Source organism: Cetorhinus maximus, chromosome 11 (assembly GCF_964194155.1).
Source record: "Cetorhinus maximus chromosome 11, sCetMax3.hap1.1, whole genome shotgun sequence".
NCBI lineage: Eukaryota > Metazoa > Chordata > Chondrichthyes > Lamniformes > Cetorhinidae > Cetorhinus > Cetorhinus maximus.
This window is the reverse complement of record NC_135889.1, coordinates 128,018,048-128,041,577: the sequence shown is the minus strand read 5'-3', so window position 1 is coordinate 128,041,577 and position 23,530 is coordinate 128,018,048. Positions and strand designations below refer to the sequence as shown.

At 48.2% G+C, this 23,530-nt stretch overlaps 2 protein-coding genes across 5 annotated transcripts in view; one reads left to right on the top strand and one right to left on the bottom strand.

Moving 5' to 3' along the window:
* Positions 1–12,489, bottom strand: part of ankzf1 (ankyrin repeat and zinc finger peptidyl tRNA hydrolase 1) — a 62,357-nt gene extending 49,868 nt beyond the window's left edge. For all 3 annotated transcript variants that reach the window (XM_078552764.1, XM_078552766.1, XM_078552765.1), the window contains exons 1-4: positions 12,303–12,489; positions 10,129–10,226; positions 6,986–7,082; positions 6,462–6,682 (exon numbers count right to left, since the gene is read on the bottom strand). In XM_078552764.1, the coding sequence (XP_078408890.1) occupies positions 6,462–6,682; positions 6,986–7,082; positions 10,129–10,226; positions 12,303–12,474 (588 nt within the window). In that variant the 5' untranslated portion in view covers positions 12,475–12,489. The remainder of the gene's footprint in view (positions 1–6,461; positions 6,683–6,985; positions 7,083–10,128; positions 10,227–12,302) is intronic.
* Positions 12,490–12,598: 109 nt separating this feature from the next.
* The window catches only part of atg9a (ATG9 autophagy related 9 homolog A (S. cerevisiae)), a 36,768-nt gene continuing 25,836 nt past the window's right edge, over positions 12,599–23,530 (top strand). The window contains exons 1-3 of one of the 2 annotated variants that reach the window (XM_078552761.1): positions 12,599–12,618; positions 16,212–16,405; positions 18,736–18,779. In XM_078552761.1, the coding sequence (XP_078408887.1) occupies positions 16,303–16,405; positions 18,736–18,779 (147 nt within the window). In that variant the 5' untranslated portion in view covers positions 12,599–12,618; positions 16,212–16,302. Of the gene's footprint in view, positions 12,619–16,211; positions 16,406–18,735; positions 18,780–18,825; positions 18,856–23,530 lie in introns of those variants that run through there. The other variant, XM_078552762.1, reaches the window with a different exon arrangement.

Genomic DNA, 23,530 nt, shown 5'->3' with positions numbered 1-23,530 from the left:
GAACCCTCCCCCCACCCCCCTATTAATTAGTTTAAAGTCCTATCTATACCCGTAGTTATGAGATTCGCCAGGACACTGGTCCCAGCATGGTTCAAATGAAGCCCATCCCAACTGAACAGCTCTCTCCTCCCCCAGTACTGGTGCCAGTGCCCCATGAATCAGAACCGATTTCTCCTACACCAATCTTTGGGCCATGCAATCACCTCTCTAATCTTATTTACCTTACGCCAAATTGTACATGGCTCAGGTAGTAATCTGGAGATTATTACCTTTGTGGTTCTGCTTTTTAATTTAGCCCCGAGCTGTTCGTAGTCCCTCAGCAGAACCTGTTTCCTAGTCTTACTTATGTTGTTAGTGGCTACATGGACCACAACAACTGGATCCCATTAGAGATGTCCTTAATCTCGACACCAGGTAGGCAACACAGCTTTCGGGACTCTTCATCATTGCTGCAGAGAACAGTATCTATTCCCCTAACTATGCTATCCCCTATTACTACTACACTTCTCTTTTCTCTAACCATTTGAAAGGTGCTCTGTACCAGTTCGCTCATCCTCCTTGCAGTTTGTGTCCTCATCCACACCGGGGGCAAGAACCTCGTACCTATTGGGCAAGGGCACTGGCTGAGGCTCCTCCAAAGCTAAATTTTGGATTCCTATATCTGCCTCACTCGCAGTCACACCCACCTGTCCCTGACCATGGTCCAAATTTGATGTAATTCATCTAAGGAGTGTGACTGTCTCCTGAAACAGTGTCCAGGTAACTCTCCCCCTCCCTGATGTGTTGCAGTGTCTGCAGCTCAGACTCCAGCTCATCAACTCTGAGCTGAAGTTCCTCGAGCAGCCAACACTTGCTGCAGGTGATGTCACCGTCGATTGCACCACCATCCACCAGCTCCCACATGCTACAGCTGCAACACATCGCCTGCCCAGCCATCTCTATTCTATTTAACTAATTAATTTGGATGTTAAATACTTTAAAAGTGAATTTCTTAACTGTACTCTTCAGCTGTAATAGCGTCTCCTGATTTAAACCACTTGGCCAATTGAGGGAAACACAGAAGAAATACCCAACAATCACCTACCTGTTTTCCTTTGACATCACACTTCAGCTCTGACAAGCAGAAACAGGTCCTCCTCTTGCACTCTCTAGTTGCTGCTGACTGCCTGTCCCAGGGTCCACCTCTCACACTCTCCTCTAGTTGCTGCTGACTGCCTGTCTCAGGGACCTCCTCTCACACTTAGTTATATTATAATTGTCATTGAATAAATGTTGCAAAAAACAATCCAAGGCACATGCTAGAAATTCACTACCTTTCTGACATGTGCTAGCCCTTTGTAATCAATATCTTTACTATATGCTTATCTAATCTCTTCACTTATACAATCTACTTCACAACTGCTACCAGGGGACTGGACACAACTTCCAGTACAGTCTTAAATCCTTTTCAATTTCTTAATTCTACCCATCAAGTCTCCATTGGGCTGCTTAACTCTCAACATCCTTTCTTAACATGACTAATCTGCCCTGCACAACTGAAGCATAACCTCCCTACTTTTATAATCAATTCCCCTCACAATAAATGATAACATTCTATTAGCTTTCCTAATTACTTGCTGTATCTGCATATTAGCCTTTTGTGATTCATGAACGAGGATACCCGGGTCCCTCTGCTCTCCAGAGCTCTGCAATCTCTCACCATTTGGATAACATGTTTCTTTTTCATTCTTCCTGCCAGAATGGACCATTGCCCACATTATACTCCATTTGCCAGATCTTTGCCCACTCACTTTATCTATCTATGTCCCTCTGTAGCCTCTTTATATCCTCTTCACAATTTACTTTCCTTTGTGTCGTCAGTAAATTTAGCCACCATTCCTTCGGTCCCTTCATCCAAGTCATTTATATAAATTGTAAAAAGCTGAGGCCCCAACACTGATCCTTGTGACACACCACTCGTCACATCTTGCCAACTCTCTGCTTCCTGTTAGCCAGCCAATCTTCTATCCATGCCAATATGTCACCTCCTACACCATGAGCTTTTATTTTCCACAATTACCTTTGATGAGGTACCTTATCAAATGACTTCTGGAAATCTAAGTACAGTACATCTACTGGTTCCTCTTTATCCACAGCACCTTTTACTTCTTCAAAGAACTCCAATAAATTGGTTAAACATGATTTCCCTTCCACAAAGCCATGTTGACTCTGCCTGATTACCTTAAATTTATCTAAGTGCACTGTTATAATGTCTTTAATAATAGCTTTTAACATCTTCCCTATGACAGATGTTAAGCTAACTGGCTTATGGTTTCCTGCTTTCTGTCTCCCTCCCTTTTTGAATAAAGGAGTTACATTACCTATTTTCCAATCTATTGGAATCTTCCCCGAATGTAGTGAATTTTGGAAAATTAAAACCAACGCATCAACTATCTCACTGGCCACTTCTTTTAAGATCCTAGGATGAAATCCATCAGGACCCAGGGACTTGTTAACTCGCTAAGCACCACTTCCCTGGTGATTATAATTTTCCTGAGTTCCTCCCTCCCTTCCAATTCCTGATTTACAGCTATTTCTAGGATGTTACTTGCATTCTCTATAGTGAAAACTGATGCAAAATACCTGTTTAATTCATCTGCCATCTCCTTATTTTCCATTATTAATTCCCCAGACTTATTTTCTGTAGGACTAACGCTCACTTTGTTAACTCTTTTCTTTTTAAAATATCTGTAGAAAGGTTTACTATTTGTTTTTGTATTTCTAGCTAGCTTTCTCTTGTACTCTAGTTTTTCCCTCCTTATTAATCTTTGAATCATTTTTTGCTGTTTTTTATATTCTGTCCAATCTTCTGACCTGCCACCCATCTTTGCACAATTATATGCTTTTCTTTAAGCTTGACGCTATCTTTAAATTTTTAAGTGAACCACGGATGGTGGATTCTCCCTTGGAATTTTTCTTTCTTGTTTGAATGTGTCTATTCTGTGTATTTTGAAATATCTCCTTAAATGTCTGTCACTGAATCTCTATTGAGCAATCCCTTAATCTAAACTGCCAGTTCATTTTCGCTAGCTCTACTTTCATGCCCTCGTAATTGACCTTGTTTAAGTTTAAAATACTAGTGCTAGACCCAGTCTTCTCTCCCCCAAGCTGAATGTAAAATTCAATCATATTATGATCACTGCTATCTAGGAGCGCCTTCATTATGAGGTCATTAATTAATCCTATCCTCATTGCACAATACCAGGTTCAGTGCTGCCTGCTCCCTGGTTGGTTCCAGAACGTGCTGATCTAAGAAACTATCCCGAAAACATTCTATGAATTTGTCATCTATGCCACCTTTGCCCATCTGGCTGTTCCAGTCTATATGTAGATTAAACCCTCCATGATATTTGCCATATCTTTCTGACAAGCTCCCACTATTCTTTGATATCCCGTCCTACTGTGTGATTACTGTTAGGGGGCCTGTACACCACTCCCATAAGTGACTTCCTGCCTCTATCATTTCTCATCTCTACCCAAAACGCTACTATGTCCTGGTTTCCTGCACTTAGGCCATCCCTCTCTATTGTGTTAACATCGTCTTTAATTAACAGAGCCACCATTCACCTTTTCCTAACTTCCTATCCTTCCTAAAAGTCACATACCCTTCAACGGTCAGGTCCCAATCTATCCCATCCTGTAGCCATGTCTCTGTAACAGCTATTACATCATACTTATTTATCTCTATTTGCACTATTAGTTCACAGTTTTGTTGCGAATGATAAGTCTATTCAGATACTGAGCTTTAAGTTTTGTCCTTTTATTATTTTTGTAACCTCTAGCCTGATCTATTGATTTACTCTTCAACTTGTACTCTGTCATGGTCTGTTTATCATTTCCCAAATTAATGCCTTCCTCTCTTACCTTGTCTTTATTCTTTACAAAGAACAAAGAAAAGTACAGCACAGGAACAAGCCTGCACCAATCATATTGCCCGTTAACTAAAACATTTTGCACTTCCGGGGTCTGTATCCCTCTATTCCCATCCTATTCATGTATTTGTCAAGATGCCTCTTAAACACCACTATCGTACCTGCGTCCACCACCTCCTCTGGCAGCAAATTCCAGACACTCAATACCCTTTGCATAAAAAACTTGCCCCGCACATCTCCTCTATAGTTTTCTCCTCTCAACTTAAATCTATGTCCCCTAGTAATTGGCTCTTCCACCCTGGGAAAAAGCTTCTGACTATCTACTCTGTCCATGCCACTCATAATTTTGTAAACTTCTATCAAGTCGCCCCTCAATCTCCGTCGCTCTAGTGAGAACAATCCGAGTTTTTCCAACCTCTCCTCATAGCTAATAACCTCCAGACCAGGCAGCATCCTGGTAAACCTCCACTGCACCCTCTCCAACGCCTCCATATCCTTCTGGTAATGTGGCAACCAGAATTGCACGCAATATTCCAAGTGTGGCCTAACCAAGATTCTATACAGCTGCAGCATGACTTCCCAGCTTTTATACTCAATACCCCTGCCGATGAAGGCAAGCATGCCATATGCCTTCCTGACTACCTTAACCACCTGCGTTGCCACTTTCAGTGACCTGTGGGCCTGTACACCCAGATCCCTCTGCCCGTCGATGCGCTTAAGGGTTCTGCCATTTACTGTATAATTCCTGCCTGTATTAGACCTTCCAAAATGCATTACCTCGCATTTGTCCAGATTAAACTCCATCTGCCATTTCTCCGCCCAAGTCTCCAACCGATCTATATCCTATTGTATCCTTTGACAATCCTCTTCACTATCTGCAACTCCTCCAACCTTAGTGTCATCTGCAAACTTACTAATTAGCCCAGTTATATTTTCCTCCAAATCATTTATGTATACTACAAACAACAAAGGTCCCAGCACTGATCCCTGCGGAACTCCACTAGTCACAGCTCTCCATTCAGAAAAGCACCCTTCCACTGCTACCCTCTGTCTTCTATGACCAAGCCAATTCTGTATCCATCTTGCCAGCTCACCTCTGACCCCGTGTGACTTTACCTTCTGTACCAGTCTGTCATGAGAGACCTTGTCAAAGGCCTTACTGAAATCCATGTAGATAACATCCACTGCCCTTCCATCGTCGATCATCTTTGTCACTTCCTCGAAATACTCGATCAAGTTAGTGAGACACGACCTCCCCTTCACAAAACCATGCTGCCTCTCACTAATACGCCCATTTGCTTCCAAATAGTAGTAAATCCTGTCACGAAGATTTAATTTACATCTTCCCACATTTGATCCCTTGCCCCCACAATTTAGTTAAAAACCCTTTCTACTTCCCTAGTTATGTGATTCCGCCATGGGCGGTGGTGCATAGGGATTGTTCAGACCTCTAGTCAAGGAAGAAGCAGAGAGCCGTCAGACCATCGGGGTCAAGCTGCATAGTTTAAATTGCAAACAATGCTTGGCAGTTAACTGTCAGTCACCATCACTGGTGCATTCTTCCTGGCAACACCTCTACCAATCAGAGTCTGCTTGCCAACCAATTAGCACTCTCTTTTCATACAGTATAAGTTATATTGATGTTCTTGCGAAGTGCCCTGAGTGTAAGACGAAAAGCTTTGACATGTCTTTTGACATGTCTCCTTTTGCAGAAATACTCAGGTTCTGTACCACCAAACCACCATTAGAATGCAGGTTTGCTGTAAACCATGTATCAATTCTTTACCTGATTGGCCTTACCTGTCATACCTTTTAAAGTAGTTTCCCAGTCAACACATCCTATTTAGCACATACTTTCATAATTTCCTTTGTTTAGATTAAAAACCCTAGTTTCAGGTTGAAGTACATCACTTTCAAACTTCATGTAAAATTCTATCATTTTATATTCCGTCTTTCGTTGACAACAAGATTATTAATTTGCCATTTCTCACTGCATAACCTTTTGAGCCACACCCAAGTAACAAGCTCCTTTTGTGTTTAACTTGCATGAGGGTTGGTAACCAGAGGGCCAAAGATTCAAGATAATTGGCAAAAGCTCCAGAGGGAGAGATGTGGAATTTTCTGCACTGATTTGTTGTGATCTGGAAGGCGCTGCCTAAACGGGCACTGGAAGCAGATTTAATAATTACTTTCAAAAATGGACTAATAGTTGAAACGGAAACATTTGCAGGACTATGAGGAAAGTTCAGGGGGTTGGGGGGGTGGTGTGGGACGAATTAAATAGTTTTATCAAATGGGCAAAATGGCCTCTTTCTATGCTGTAAGAGGAGAGTCATCTCAGGTGTCCTGGGTCAATATTGATCCCTCAACCAACGTCACTAAAACACATTACCTAATCATTATTGCATTGCGGTGTCTGGGATTTTACTGTGCACAAATTGGCTACCCAGTTTGCAAAATAGTGACAATACTTCAAACATATACTACATTGGCTGTAGAGTACTGTGGAACAGGTGACGGTTCAGAGCAAAGGCAGGGTCAGTTTCCTACCTGCTTACCCTGCAGGGCACAGCGATAGACAGAGAGATACTCGCCCGCTGAGGTCTGGAAGAGAACTCGATGGCCCCGCCGACCTCGTTGCTTCTCCTCTGCAGGAAGATCCTCATCTGCAGGACAGAGAACATTCCGGATGCTGTGGCAATGTAGCCACTCAGGCTCAATGTCAGAATCAGAGTGCTCGGAATCAGAGCCGGAAATACTGGAAATCTCACCTGAAAGAGAGAGATCACCAGATGACATGAACGCAAGCAAATACTGACTCACAGGACAGCGGCACTGTTACTGGGAGAGAAAACTACAGGAGTAAAACTCTCTCGACACAATACATCAAACACTCCCAGGACAGGGACAGCACAGGGTTAGATACAGAATTAAGCCCCCTCTACACTGTCCCCATCAAACACTCCCAGGACAGATACAGCATGGGGTTAGATACAGAGTAAAGGTCTCAACGCCATTTCTTGGGTACTGAAATAAGCTCGGACTAAATGCAATTTGAGTTGAGAATCTGGTACCTGCTATTTCCTCGAAGCTCTCTGCGCTGATTGGCTGAGCCCCCTGCAGCTTTTGTCTTAGGTTAAATCTGTGCCAGTCCAGTTTGTAATGTTCGGTCTAGAGAGGGAGAGAAAGAGACAGAGAGGGCAATTTGTGTTAATTGAACAACAAAGTTGCTGATGCAGTAAATTTAATATGAGTGGATCCAATCTTCTTTCTGAACTCCAGTTTCAAGTACTCTTGATTTGGAAAGTTTTTACAGACTCGGAAGATGTTGCCAAAGATACGTTCCAGTGGGTAACCCTGCTTCAGGGTTGAGCAACAACCTTTATGCCTCATCGATGTTTGCATTAGCACAGTGCTGAATCATCTCTTTTAAATGAAGTGGATGAGATTCATAGGAACAAAGGACCAGCAGCCGGCCACTTGGCCCGTTGGATTGCTCCGTCATTCAAATAGATCATGGCTGATCAAGTGTCTCAATGCCATTTTTATCACCATCCCCATATCTCTTGACATCATTAGTACCCAGGAATCTATCAACTTGTCTTGAACATGCTCAGTGATTGAGCTTCAAAGCCCTCTGTTGCAGAGAACTCCAAAAATCCACCCTCCCCCTCGAGTGATGAAATTCCTCATCTCATGGACAGAGCCAAGCCCATCACCCAGTGTAACCGTGGAGAACACACAGCCCATCACCCAGTGTAACCGTGGAGAACACACAGCCCATCACCCAGTGTAACCATGGAGAGAACACAGCCCAGCACCCAGTGTAACCGTGGGGAACACACAGCCCATCACCCAGTGTAACCTTTGCGAACACACAGCCCATCACCCAGTGTAACCATGGAGAGAACACAGCCCATCACCCAGTGTAACCGTGGGGAACACACAGCCCATCACCCAGTGTAACCTTTGCGAACACACAGCCCATCACCCAGTGTAACCATGGAGAGAACACAGCCCATCACCCAGTGTAACCATGGGGAACACACAGCCCATCACCCAGTGTAACCATGGGGAACACACAGGCCATCACCCAGTGTAACCGTGGGGAACACACAGCCCATCACCCAGTGTAACCATGGGGAACACACAGCCCATCACCCAGTGTAACCGTGGGAACACACAGCCCATCACCCAGTGTAACCATGGAGAGAACACAGCCCATCACCCAGTGTAACCATGGGGAACACACAGCCCATCACCCAGTGTAATCATGGGGAACAGACAGCCCATCACCCAGTGTAACCATGGGGAACACACAGCCCATCGCCCAGTGTCACTGTGGAGAACACACAGCCCATCACCCAGTGTAAACGTGGAGAACACACAGCCCAGTGTAACCGTGGGGAACACACAGCCCATCACCCAGTGTAACCGTGGAGAACACACAGCCCATCACCCAGTGTAACCGTGGAGAACACACAGCCCATCACCCAGTGTAACCGTGGGGAACACACAGCCCATCACCCAGTGTAACCGTGGAGAACACACAGCCCATCACCCAGTGTAACCGTGGGGAACACACAGCCCAGTGTAACCGTGGGGAACACACAGCCCATCACCCAGTGTAACCGTGGGGAACACACAGCCCATCACCCAGTGTAACCGTGGGGAACACACAGCCCATCACCCAGTGTCACTGTGGAGAACACACAGCCCATCACCCAGTGTAACCGTGGGGAACACACAGCCCAGTGTAACCGTGGGGAACACACAGCCCATCACCCAGTGTAACCGTGGAGAACACACAGCCCATCACCCAGTGTAACCATGGGGAACACACAGCCCATCACCCAGTGTAACCGTGGGGAACACACAGCCCATCACCCAGTGTAACCGTGGGGAACACACAGCCCATCACCCAGTGTAACCGTGGGGAACACACAGCCCATCACCCAGTGTAACCGTGGGGAACACACAGCCCATCACCCAGTGTAACCGTGGGGAACACACAGCCCATCACCCAGTGTAACCGTGGAGAACACACAGCCCATCACCCAGTGTAACCGTGGAGAACACACAGCCCATCACCCAGTGTAACCGTGGGGAACACACAGCCCATCACCCAGTGTAACCGTGGGGAACACACAGCCCATCACCCAGTGTAACCGTGGGGAACACACAGCCCATCACCCAGTGTAACCGTGGAGAACACACAGCCCATCACCCAGTGTAACCATGGAGAGAACACAGCCCATCACCCAGTGTAACCGTGGGGAACACACAGCCCATCACCCAGTGTAACCATGGGGAACACACACCCCATCGCCCAGTGTAACCGTGGGGAACACACAGCCCATCACCCAGTGTAACTGTGGAGAACACACAATCCATCACCCAGTGTCACCGTGGAGAACACACAGCCCATCACCCAGTGTAACCTTTGCGAACACACAGCCCATCACCCAGTGTAACCGTGGGGAACAGACAGCGCATCACCCAGTGTAACCATAGAGAAGACAGAGCCAATTGCACAGGGTAACCATGGACAGAGCCCAGAGCTCAGTATAACCGTGGAGAACACACAGCCCATCACCCAGTGTAACCGTGGAGAACACACAGCCCAGCACCCAGTGTAACCATGGGGAACAGACAGCCCATCACCCAGTGTAACCATGGGGAACAGACAGCCCACCACCCAGTGTAACCATGGGGAACAGACAGCCCATCACCCAGTGTAACCATGGGGAACAGACAGCCCATCACCCAGTGTAACCATGGGGAACTGACAGCCCATCACCCAGTGTAACCATGGGGAACAGACAGCCCATCACCCAGTGTAACCGTGGAGAACAGACAGCCCATCACCCAGTGTAACCGTGGAGAACACACAGCCCATCACCCAGTGTAACCGTGGAGAACACACAGCCCATCACCCAGTGTAACCGTGGAGAACACACAGCCCATCACCCAGTGTAACTGTGAAGAACACACAGCCCATCACCCAGTGTAACCATGGAGAACACACAGCCCATCACCCAGTGTAACTGTGAAGAACACACAGCCCATCACCCAGTGTAACCATGGAGAACACACAGCCCATCACCCAGTGTAACCGTGGAGAACACACGGCCCATCAGCCAGAGTAACCGTGGAGAACACACAGCCCATCAGCCAGTGTAATCATGGAGATAACAGCCTATCATTCAGTCTTTACCTGGTCTTCTCGGTTGTCAAAGTTGAACTGACATGCGGAGCAGTACCTTTTGTCCGCGATCTCGAGTACAGCCCGTCTTTCACTGATCACATCATCCTCTACATTGGAAATGACTTATTAATTAGTTGTTTAATATACAATTTATATTTACATATTGCATAGAATGTGCAGCAAGCCAAACAGACCATTCAGCCCATCAACTCTGCACTGGCTCTTTAAAGTGCAATCCACTAAGGTCCACTCCTAAATCCCTGTAATGTTATCTCCTTCAAGTATTTATCCATTTCTCTTTTGAAGAATATTATTGAATCTGTATCCACCACCCCGTCAGGCTGTACATTCCAAATCCTAAGTACTCGTTATGTTAATAAGTTAACATTTGCCTCTTTTACCAGTCATCTTAAATCAGTTTCATCTGGTTCCCAACTCTTCAGCTACCAAAAAGTTTATCTTTATTTATGCTAACTAAATCCTTTGTCATTTTAAATACATCTATCAAATCTCTTAACCTTTGCTCTAACTACCCAAGCTATACAATCCATACTAATGCGTGAAAAGTACCCCTGTTCAATGATGATACAAAATTAGGTGGGAAATTAAATACTGAGCACACAAAAAGGCTGATGGAGCGTGGGGTATAGACAAGCTGGGCGAGTGGGAAAGAGCATGGCAGGTGTAATATAATGCAGCAAAAGGTCAAGATATCACTTCAGCAGAAGAAAAAAAAGAGGAGCAAGTTGCTTAAATGGAGAATGGCAATTGCATGTATTCAGATAGATCTAAATATCCTTGAACACAAATCACAATAAGCAAGCAATAGAAAGGCAAATAACATGTTAGCTGTTGTTACAAAAGGATTGGAGTACAAGTTACAATTTTACAGAGCCACAGTTGAAGTTCTCTGTACACTGTTCTCCTCACTGAAGGAAGGGCATACTTGCCCTGCAGAGGATACAACAAAGGTTCATTAGACTGCTTCCTGGCATGAGAGATTGAGTAAATTGAGCCTTTATTCTCTGGAATAAGAGTTTACAAGAATAAGAGGTGATTTCATTGAAACATATTAATTTCTTAAGGAGTTTAACAGAGTAGATACTGAGAAGCTATATTTCTGTTGAGAGAGGAAAATTAGACTAGAGAAAGAACTGCTCAGTGACCTCCAGCACAACCTCAGGAGTGACTGTCATTTTTATGGTGGACAGATTGTGGGGACACAATCTCAGGGGCACTTGAGAGAGAGAGAAAGAGAGAGAGAGAGAGGGGGGGGGAGGAGACGGGGAGGGGGGGGAGGAAACGGGGAGGGGGGGGGAGGAAACGGGGAGGGGGGGGGAGGAAACGGGGAGGGGGGGGAGGAAACGGGGAGGGGGGGGGAGGAAACGGGGAGGGGGGGGAGGAAACGGGGAAGGGGGGGAGGAAACGGGGAGAGGGGGGGAGGAAACGGGGAGGGGGGGGAGGAAACGGGGAGGAGGGGAACGGGGATGTGTGGCGGACGGGGAGGGGAGGGGGACGTGTGGAGGACGGGGAGGGGGAGAAGTACGGGATGGGAGGGGGAGGAGTGGGGGACGGGGAGGGGTGGGGGACGGGGAGGGGACGGGGAGGGGTGGGGGACGGGGAGGAGTGGGGGACGGGGAGGAGTGGGGGAGGGGGAGTGGGGGGTGGGGGAGTGGGGGGGGGAGTGGGGGGGGGAGTGGGGGGTGGGGGGGGGAGTGGGGGAGGGGGAGGAGTGGGAGTGGGGGACGGGAGGAGTGGGAGTGGGGGAGGGGGGGGAGTGAGAGGAGTGGGAGTGGGGGAGGGGGGGGAGTGGGGGAGGGGGAGGAGTGGGAGTGGGGGAGGGGGGGGAGTGGGGGAGAGTGAGAGGAGTGGGAGTGGGGGAGGGGGGGGAGTGGGGGACGGGAGGAGTGGGAGTGGGGGAGGGGGAGGAGTGGGAGTGGGGGAGGGGGAGGAGTGGGGGAGGGGAGGAGTGGGGGGGGAGGGGGAGGGGGGGAGGAGTGGGGGAGGGGGGGGAGGGGGAGGAGTGGGAGGAGTGGGGGAGGGGGAGGAGTGGGGGATGGGGAGACGGAGGGGGGATGGGGAGACGGAGGGGGGGTGTCAGTCTCCGCCGGCTGTGCAGTGGCGGTAGGGGAGCGGTGGCCCCGGGGGTGTTGTTGCTCTGGGACGGGGTTTATCCCGGGTACCTGCTGGGCCCAGCTCTGCCGGCCTCTCGCTTTCGGCCACGAGCCGCAGGCCCAGCCCCGGACCCGGATCTTCAAAGACCGAGCGGACTCTCAACATGGCGGCAGCGATACTGCGCAGGCGCATCGACCCCGGCGCCCGCCGTACGTCATATCCGCTTCCAGCTTGCTTCATTTCCGGTTTCTATTTGTTGGTGGCGGAATTTGTTTTTATCCCGGATCGAATCCGGTCTCAGGTACCGAAAGGAGGAGGCGACGGGGAGGCCTGAGGCTGCACTGTCAGAGGGTCAGTACTGAGGGAGTGCTGCACTGTCAGAGGGTCAGTACTGAGGGAGTGCTGCACTGTCAGAGGGTCAGTACTGAGGGAGTGCTGCACTGTCAGAGGGTCAGTACTGAGGGAGTGATGCACTGTCAGAGGGTCAGTACTGAGGGAGTGCTGCACTGTCAGAGGGTCAGTACTGAGGGAGTGCTGCACTGTCGGAGGGTCAGTACTGAGGGAGTGCTGCACTGTCGGAGGGTCAGTACTGAGGGAGTGCTGCACTGTCAGAGGGTCAGTACTGAGGGAGTGCTGCACTGTCAGAGGGTCAGTACTGAGGGAGTGCTGCACTGTCAGAGGGTCAGTACTGAGGGAGTGCTGCACTGTCAGAGGGTCAGTACTGAGGGAGTGCTGCACTGTCAGAGGGTCAGTACTGAGGGAGTGCTGCACTGTCAGAGGGTCAGTACTGAGGGAGTGCTGCACTGTCGGAGGGTCAGTACTGAGGGAGTGCTGCACTGTCAGAGGGTCAGTACTGAGGGAGTGCTGCACTGTCAGAGGGTCAGTACTGAGGGAGTGCTGCACTGTCGGAATTTCCATCTTTCGATGAGATGTTACACCGAGGCACCTTTTTCCCTTTACTGGGATGTAAAACTCCCATGTCCATGGACGAAGTGGAGTGTGTCCTAAAGCCAATAACAATCCTTCAAAACTGATCACTAAAAACAGTGTATATCATCATTCTCTTGTTGTTTGTGGGAGTTTGCTGAGCACAAGCAAGCTGCTTCCAACAGTGATGACATTCAGTTGGTTGGAATGCTTGTTGGGATCTCGTGAGCTGATGTGGGGGGTGAAAACAGGTTGTAACCAGTAGGGGATGTTGGAGGGCCCAGGTCAACCTCAGAAGTCGACACACTTCAGAACAAACAGCAGTTTCTGTGATGTGGTCGCTCAGAGAGTCGGGTTAGACAAGGGATGGAAATTGAAAGTAAAACTTCACAATTAAATCCTCTCTCTCAATTTTAGTTTCAACAATTCACACTGCTAAGAATCATGAGATGTGTGGCTTACTCAGTCCATAGCGTCTGTGAACCACACTCAGGACAGGGAGAGCAAGCAGTTAGATACAGAGTAAAGCTCCCTCGACACTGTCCCCATCAAACACTCCTAGGACAGGTACAGCACGGGGTTAGATACAGAGTAAAGCTCCCTCCACACTGTCCCCATCAAACACTCCCAGGGCAGGTACAGCATGGAGTTAGATACAGAGTAAAGCTCCCTCTACACTGTCCCCATCAAACACTCCCAGGGCATGTACAGCACGGGGTTAGATACAGAGTAAAGCTCCCTCTACCCTGTCCCCATCAAACACTCCCAGGGCAGGTACAGCACGGGGTTAGATACAGAGTAAAGCTCCCTCTACACTGTCCCCCATCAAACACTCCCAGGACAGGTACAGCACGGGGTTAGATACAGAGTAAAGCTCCCTCTACACCATCCCCATCAAACACTCCCAGTGCAGGTAACAGCACGGGATTAAATACAGAGTAAAGCTCCCTCTACCCTGTCCCCATTAAACACTCCCAGGGCAGGTACAGCACGGGATTAGATACAGAGTAAAGCTCCCTCTACCCTGTCCCCATTAAACACTCCCAGGGCAGGTACAGCACGGGGTTAGATACAGAGTAAAGCTCCCTCCACACTGTCCCCATCAAACACTCCCAGGACAGGTACAACACGGGGTTAGATACAGAGTAAAGCTCCCTCTACACCGTCCCCATCAAACACTCCCAGGACAGGTACAGCATGGGGTTAGACATAGAGCAATTTATTTTCTCTTTAGCTGGGGTGCTCTAATTCCAGTTCTCCAACTGCTTGTGGTTCTCTCCTGGTGCGTGTGTTGTTTTTAAATATGAGCTTTGGGCCTTTTTTTTAATTGATCTTTACATTTGGGCATTGCCAACACTTGGAACCCTAGGGTGTAGGTCATCAGGCCCTGGGGATTTGTTACAATTTAGTCCCTTAAGTTTCTCCAATACTTTTTCTCTGTTGATATTAATTTCCCTCATTTCCTCACTCTCTCTAGCCCCTAGTTTACCATCCATTGCTGGTAATTTGTTGCTTCTACTGTGAAGACAGACACAAAATATTTGTTCAATGCCTCTGTCAATTCATCATTCCCCGTGGTAATTTCTCCTGTCTCTGCTTCTGATGGACCAACGTTAACTCTAGCTACTCTCTTTTTAATATACTTATAAATGCTCTTACAATGTGTTTTTATATTATTTGCTAGCTGACTCTCCTATGCCATTTGTTTTAATACAAACAAATGAACATACGAATTAGGAGCAGGAGGAGGCCACTCGGCCCCTCTAGCCTGTTTCACCATTCAATAAGATCATGGCTGATCTGATTATAACCTCCACTCCACATTCCCATCTACCCTCAATAACCTTTCACTCCCTTGCTTATCAAGAATCTATCTTGCTCTGCCTTAAAAATATTCAACCACCTTTTGTGGAAGAGAATTCCAAAGACTTAAGGCCCCCTGAGAGAAAACAAAATTCTCCTCATCTCTATCATAAATGGGCGACCCCTTATTTTTAAACAGTGACCCCTAGTTCCAGATTCTCCCACAAGAGGAAACATCCTCTCCACATCCACCCTGTCAAGACCCCTCAGGATCTTATATGTTTCAATCAAGTCACCTCCTACTCTTCTAAACTCCAGCGGGTACAAGCCTAGCCTGTCCAACCTTTCCTCATAAGGTGACCTGTTCATTCCAGGTATTAGTCTCTGAGTAAACCCTTTCTGAACTGCAATACTGAAATTAAATAATTAAAAAAGTAATAAATGAATTAGTAGATAATAGAGATGACAAGGCTGGTGATGTGTCAGGACTGTGGAATGTAGGAATTCCTGACACCAGTGTGATCCAGAGCAAACATGTTTGCAGTGCTCATCAGGACACTTTGCAAGAATACCAATATAAGGGGTAAACAACAATTTACACTGTAAGTGAAGGGAGTGCTGATTGGTTGGCAAGTGAACTCGGCTTATTGGTAGAGGTGTTGCCATGGAGAATGCACCAGTGATGGTGACTGACAGTTAACTGCAAAGCATTGTTGAAATTTAAACCAGGCAACTTGACCCTGATTGGTCAAGGTATTGCCCTGAGGAATAAGTCAACGAATGGCTGTCAGTTATTTTGGCTGTCAGCTCAAACAGGCCACCGGTTCCACACTCAGTCAACAGACTGAGTCCCACCAACACCGGCAGCAGTGGATCTGCTCTCAGTCTCACCCTCTCTCCTGCACTCAGTCTTGCCCCTCTCTCATGCTACTTTAAGCCTCCTACTGTGTGCTCAGTCTCGCTGCCTCTTGCAAGCTTTTGAAACCACTAAGTCCACTCTCAGTCTCACCCCTTCTCACGCTCTTATAAGCTTCCGGGTCCACTCCCTGACCTGCTATTGTCGCCTTGTATTTACATGGCTGGTCCATTTCAGTTTCTGGTGTGTTCCTGGTGTTGGAATTGTGGTCCTGTTAGTCAAAGCAGTTTGAGATTTCTGGAAATTTGGAGACAGGGATGGAATCTGTGGAAGCAGTGACAGTGCTGGCTGGCAATGTTGTAAGTTATTTGACCCTTTGTTCTCTTGGCAGGTCCAAGCCTTGCTGAGTGTCAGGGGAATCCCCCCGCCTCACTGAATGATGAGGAGAGTGTCTGGCACCAGGTGGGAGATGGCAGTGTGAGATGGCAGCGTTCACCACCGAGTACCAACGGCTGCAGTCCTCCTACACCGACTCCCCACCTGGGGAGGAGGATCTGCTGGTTCATGTGGCTGATGGTGGCAAATGTAAGTTGAACATCTTCCCTTCCTTCCAGAACCATGATAGGGTTCCGCTTTCCTCACCTTCCACCTCACTGACCTCCGTATTCGGTGGACATCCTCTGCCATTTCCGCCTCCTCCAGCATGATGCCATCACCAGACATATCCTCCCCCCCCTCCTCCTCTTTCCTTCTGAAGGGGCCGTTCGTTCTGCAATGCCCTGGTCAACTCTTCAATCGCCTCCAAAAAGTACCCACCCCCCACCACACTTCCCAATGCCACCTTTCCATGCTAGCAACACCTGCCCTTTTACCTCCATTCTCCTCAATGTCCAAGGCCCCAAACTGCTAAAACAGCAATAGTATATTTCTTTCAGTTTAATATACGGTATTCACTGCTCACAATTTGGTTTACAATCCAATAAGGATTGCTCCCTTTGAAATGTGATATTCTCCCATCTGTACTGATCAGTGCAAGGTGAAAAGCTACAGCAACATGTATCTCATTTCTATTTTCTCCAAGGAGGCAACACCCCAGCTAATCTGAGTGGTCCCTTCATTCTCTTACTTCAACAATCTTCTTATACACTCTACACCATATACACCTATTGCTTTATTCACCATCGCATCTCTGCTTTTAGATTCTATATCTCTTCCATAGATCCATTAATGTTTTATTCCCTTTTCCACTCAATGTATTGTTAATGTTTTGTGAACCTGAACACCCCTCTGCTAACCCACATCAACCACCCTTCCCCCACTCAAAGTAATATAATGTATACATTTTGAATTGGAATGTCCCACCTCACAGTTACAGATACTGAATCTATCTGTTCTTCTTCATTCCACCGCATCAATACCTCTTTGTAGCAACCTCTGATTTTCAGCATTATTTACTTTGCCTCCTATTTCCTGACACTAGTCCCTGGAACCCCAGATCCAAACCATCGATGTTAACAAAGAACAGACGTGGTCTCAGAATAGAAACCTTTGAGACACCACCATCCACTCTCAGAAACTCAAACCTTCTGCCCCTTCCTCGCTAAACAGTGTTTGAAAGTGGTCGTAGTCCCAGATGACCATGGGCTGCTCTCTCATTAGAGAGAGAGACAACTGGTGGTGAGTTTAACCTGAGAGTCACCACACCCCAGATGAAGGGCGAGGTTGAGAAGGTGGGGCCCTCATGGATGTCCTCCGACCCCCAAAACAGTGTTTAATCTAATTTTGTCCACACACCCAATGCAACCAACTTAAATCGAGGCATAGATTACAAAAGTAGGGAGGTCATGTTAGAGTTGTATAGAACCTTGGTGAGGCCACAGCTGGAGTACTGTGTGCAGTTCTGGTCACCACATTATAGGAAGGATGTGATTGCACTGGAGGGGGTGCAGAGGAGATTCACCAGGATGTTGCCTGGGATGAAATATTTAAGTTATGAAGAGAGGTTGGATAGACTTGGGTTGTTTTCGTTGGAGCAGAGAAGACTGAAGGGTGACCTGATCGAGGTGTACAAGATTATGAGGGGCATGGACAGGGTGGATAGGGAGCAGCTGTTCCCCTTAGTTGAAGGGTCAGTCACAAGGGTACACAAGTTCAAGGTGAGGGGCAGGAGGTTTAGGGGGGATGTGAGGAAAAACGATTTTACCCAGAGGGTGGTGACGGTCTGGAATGCGCTGCCTGGGAGGGTGGTGGAGGCGGGTTGCCTCACATCCTTTAAAAAGTACCTGGATGAGCACTTGGCACGTCATAACATTCAAGGCTATGGGCCAAGTGCTGGTAAATGGGATTAGGTAGGTAGGTCAGGTGTTTCTCACGTGTCGGTGCAGACTCGATGGGCTGAAGGGCCTCTTCTGCACTGTGTGATTCTGTGAAATCTCCAGTAGTCTCCTGTTTTTGCACAGTCAAGGTATATTCCATCGAAAGGAAAAGGTATGACAAACAAATCCAAAGCTCCCTGGATGAAAAATGAGATAGAAATTAAGATAAAGAAGAAAAAGTGTGATAATGACAGGTCTCCAGTAGAAAACACAATTGACAACCAAGCGGAATAGAGAAGACTCAGAAGAGAAGTGAAGAAGCAAATAAGAGAAGCGACAGGGAATGCACTGCCTGGAAATGTGGTGGAGACAGGTTCAATTGAGGCATTCAAGAGGGCATCGGATGATTATTGAATAGAAACAATGTGCTGGGGTACGGGGAAAAGGCAGGGCAATGGCACTAGGTCATGATGCTCATTTGGAGAGCCGGTGCTACACGATGGGCCGAATGGTGGCCTCCTGTAACAATTCTGTGATTCTGCCTGGTAATGTGCAAAGGCTTTCTAATAATTTCTAATCCTTCTGTTTCATTCTCCATAGCTCCATGGCATCACATTGAAAACCTGGATCTATTCTTCTCCAGAATATCCTTTTGGACTGTGTCCTAAAACTGTTCCATCAGCCTCTTGGAGTAAGGACAATTGAGCTTGTACCAGTTATCTATCCAGTTTCTTCAGTGGCAGTGAATTCATGGGAACAAGGCAATTAACATATCTCTGCTGTGGGTGATTTCACAGAGAGTTCAATCAAGAGATCTCCACACTGACTGGGGTTTGTCAGTCTCAGTCCCCTCTTTCCCTCAGGGAGATATCTGTACACTGACTGGTCTCTCTCAGCCCCCTCTCTCCCTCAGGGAGATATTTGTACACTGACTGGTCTCAGCCCCCTCTCTCTCTCAGGGAGATATCTGTACACTGACTGGTATCAGCCCCCTCTCTGTCTCAGGGAGATATCTGTACACTGACTGGTCTCAGCCCCCTCTCTGTCTCAGGGAGATATCTGTACACTGACTGGTCTCTCTCAGCCCCCTCTCTCTCTCAGGGAGATATTTGTACACTGACTGGTCTCAGCCCCCTCTCTCTCTCAGGGAGACATCTGTACACTGACTGGTCTCAGCCCCCTCTCTCTCTCAGGGAGATATCTGTACACTGACTGGTCTCTCTCAGCCCCCTCTCTCCCTCAGGGAGATATCTGTACACTGACTGGTCTCTCTCAGCCCCCTCTCTCCCTCAGGGAGATATCTGTACAGTGACTGGTCTCAGCCCCCTCTCTCTCTCAGGGAGATATCTGTACACTGACTGGTCTCAGCCACCCCCTCTCTCTCTCGGAGATATCTGCACACGGACAGGTGTGTCTCAGTCCCTCTCTCTCAGGGAGATATCTGTACACTGATAGCTGTGTCTCAGACCCCACTCTTTCAGGGAGATATCTGTATACTGACTGGTGTCTCTCAGTCCCCTCTCCCTCAGGGAGATATCTGTACACTGACAGCTGTGTCTCAGTCCCCTCTCCCTCAGGGAGATATCTGTACACTGACAGCTGTGTCTCAGTCCCTTCTCTCTCGGAGATATCTGTACACTGACTGGTGTGTCTCAGTCCCTCTCTCTCAGGGAGATATCTGTACACTGACAGCTGTGTTTCAGACCCCTCTCTCTCAGGGAGATATCTGTACGCTGACTGGTGTCTCTCAGTCCCCTCTCCCTCATGGAGATATCTGTACACTGACAGCTGTGTCTCAGTCCCCTCTCTCTCTCAGGGAGATATCTGTACACTGACTGGAGTCTCTCAATCCCCTCTCAGGGAGATATCTGTACACTGACTGAGGTCTCTCAGTCCCCTCTCTCTCTCTCGGAGATATCTGTACACTGACAGCTGTGTCTCAGTCCCCTCTCTCTCTCAGGGAGATATCTGTACACTGACAGGTCTCTCTCAGCCCCCTCTCTCTCTCAGGGAGATATTTGTACACTGACTGGTCTCAGCCCCCTCTCTCTCTCAGGGAGATATCTGTACACTGACTGGTCTCAGCCCCCTCTCTCTCTCACGGAGATATCTGTACACTGACTGGTCTCTCTCAGCCCCCTCTCTCTCTCTCAGGGAGATATCTGTACACTGACTGGTCTCAGCCCCCTCTCTGTCTCAGGGAGATCTGTACACTGACTGGTCTCAGCCCCCTCTCTCTCTCAGGGAGATATCTGTACACTGACTGGTCTCTCTCAGCCCCCTCTCTCTCTCAGGGAGATATCTGTACACTGATAGCTGTGTCTCAGACCCCACTCTCTCAGGGAGATATCTGTACACTGACTGGCGTCTCTCAGTCCCCTCTCTCTCTCGGAGATATCTGTACATTGACTGGTGTCTCTGTCCCCTCTCTCTCTCGGAGATATCTGTACACTGACTGCTGTGTCTCAGTCCCCTCTCTCTCTCGGAGATATCTGTATACTGACTTGAGTGTTGCTGGAAAAAGACTGGCAGATTGTATCAAACAGCACATCCCTTTGGCTGCTCATAACAGGCAAGGTACTGACAGCACCCAACCATCCCATGTTGGCAAAACTCAAAACACAGTGTCTGACATTAGATATGATTCTGCGATTAGACAACACTTGCTGAACAACCCTGAGTGTGTTAAGAATTACACGGAGAACCGATTTAAGATTATCAGTCAGGCTCACAGTATAGCTCACTTACGTATGCTAGGAGCTACATATATCAATCCACAGGCCCTGTCCTTTGCGGACAGAATGTGTACACATATTTTGCATGTTTCAAAATCGGCGATAGCCAGTCTCTGGTTCATTCTCAGTGGCAATGCCTTGACCAGACTGTCTGGTTTGATTTTAAACAAAGCTTGTCAGTCATCAGTTGACTGATGTATTCTCCATGGCAGCGCCTCTACCAATCAGAGTCGACTTGCTAACCAATCAGCACTCTCTTCTCATTCAGTATAAGTTATTGTTCCTTTTACATTTGGTATTCTTGCGGATTGTCCTAATGAGTGCAAGATGAAAAGCTTCGACAACATATGTCTTTTTTCTGCAATACTCAAGTTCTGCACTACCGAATGTGTATCTGTACAGTGTCTGGTGTCTCCTAGTCCCTCTCAGGGAGATATCTGTACAGTGTCTGGTGTCTCTCAGTCCCCTCTCTCTCTCTCCGGGAGATATCTGTACACTGACTGGTCTCTCTCAGTCCCCTCTCTCTCTCAGGGAGATATCTGTACACTGACTGGTGCCTCTCGGTCCCCTCTCTCTCAGGGAGATATCTGTACACTGACTGGTGTCTCTCAGTTCCCTCTCTCTCTCAGGGAGATATCTGTACAGTGTCTGGTGTCTCTCAGTCCCCTCTCTCTCTCTCCGGGAGATATCTGTACACTGACTGGTCTCTCTCAGCCCCCTCTCTCTCCCAGGGAGATATTTGTACACTGACTGGTCTCAGCCCCCTCTCTCTCTCAGGGAGATATCTGTACACTGACTGGTCTCAGCCCCCTCTCTCTCTCCGGGAGATATCTGTACACTGACTGGTCTCTCTCAGCCCCCTCTCTCTCTCTCAGGAAGATATCTGTACACTGACTGGTCTCAGCCCCCTCTCTGTCTCAGGGAGATATCTGTACACTGACTGGTCTCAGCCCCCTCTCTCTCTCCGGGAGATATCTGTACACTGACTGGTCTCTCTCAGCCCCCTCTCTCCCTCAGGGAGATATCTGTACACTGACTGGTATCAGCCCCCTCTCTGTCTCAGGGAGATATCTGTACACTGACTGGTCTCTCTCAGTCCCCTCTCTGTCTCAGGGAGATATCTATACACTGACTGGTGTCTCTCAGCCCCCTCTCTCTCTCAGGGAGATATCTGTACACTGACTGGTCTCTCTCAGCCCCCTCTCTCTCTCAGGGAGATATCTGTACACTGACTGGTCTCAGCCCCCTCTCTGTCTCAGGGAGATATCTGTACACTGACTGGTCTCAGCCCCCTCTCTCTCTCAGGGAGATATCTGTACACTGACTGGTGTCTCTCAGCCCCCTCTCTCCCTCAGGGAGATATCTGTACAGTGACTGGTCTCAGCCCCCTCTCTCTCTCAGGGAGATATCTGTACACTGACTGGTCTCAGCCACCCCCTCTCTCTCTCAGGCAGATATCTGTACACTGACTGGTCTCTCTCAGTCCCCTCTCTGTCTCAGGGAGATATCTAAACACTGACTGGTGTCTCTAAGTCCACTCTCTCTCAGGGAGTTATCTGTACACTGACTGGTGTCTCTGTCCCCTCTCTCTCAGGGAGATATCTGTACACTGACAGCTGTGTCTCAGACCCCTCTCTCTCAGGGAGATATCTGTACACTGACTGGTGTCTCTCAGTCCACTCTCTCTCAGGGAGATATCTGTACACTGACTGGTGTCTCTCAGTCCACTCTCTCTCAGGGAGATATCTGTACACTGACAGCTGTGTCTCAGACCCCTCTCTCTCAGGGAGATATCTGTACACTGACTGGTGTCTCTCAGTCCACTCTCTCTCAGGGAGATATCTGTACACTGACTGGTGTCTCTCAGACCCCTCTCTCTCAGGGAGATATCTGTACACTGACTGGTGTCTCTCAGTACCCTCTCCCTCAGGGAGATATCTGTACACTGACAGCTGTGTCTCAGTCCCTTCTCTCTCGGAGATATTTGTACACTGACTGGTGTGTCTCAGTCCCTCTCTCTCAGGGAGATATCTGTACACTGACAGCTGTGTCTCAGTCTCTTCTCTCTCGGAGATATCTGCACACGGACAGGTGTGTCTCAGTCCCTCTCTCTCAGGGAGATATCTGTACACTGATAGCTGTGTCTCAGACCCCTCTCTTTCAGGGAGATATCTGTATACTGACTGGTGTCTCTCAGTCCCCTCTCTCTCAGGTAGATATCTGTACACTGACAGCTGTGTCTCAGTCCCCTCTCCCTCAGGGAGATATCTGTACACTGACAGCTGTGTCTCAGTCCCTTCTCTCTCAGGGAGATATCTGTACACTGACAGCTGTGTCTCAGTCCCCTCTCAGGGAGATAACTGTACACTGACAGCTGTGTCTCAGTCCCCTCTCTCTCAGGGAGATATCTGTACACTGACTGGTCTCTCTCAGCCCCCTCTCTCTCAGGGAGATATCTGTACACTGACAGCTGTGTCTCAGACCCCTCTCTCTCTGGGAGATATCTGTACACTGACTGGCGTCTCTCAGTCCCCTCTCTCTCTCTCGGAGATATCTGTACATTGACTGGTGTCTCAGTCCCCTCTCTCTCTCGGAGATATCTGTACACTGACAGGTCTCTCTCAGTCCCCTCTCTCTCTCGGAGATATCTGTATACTGAC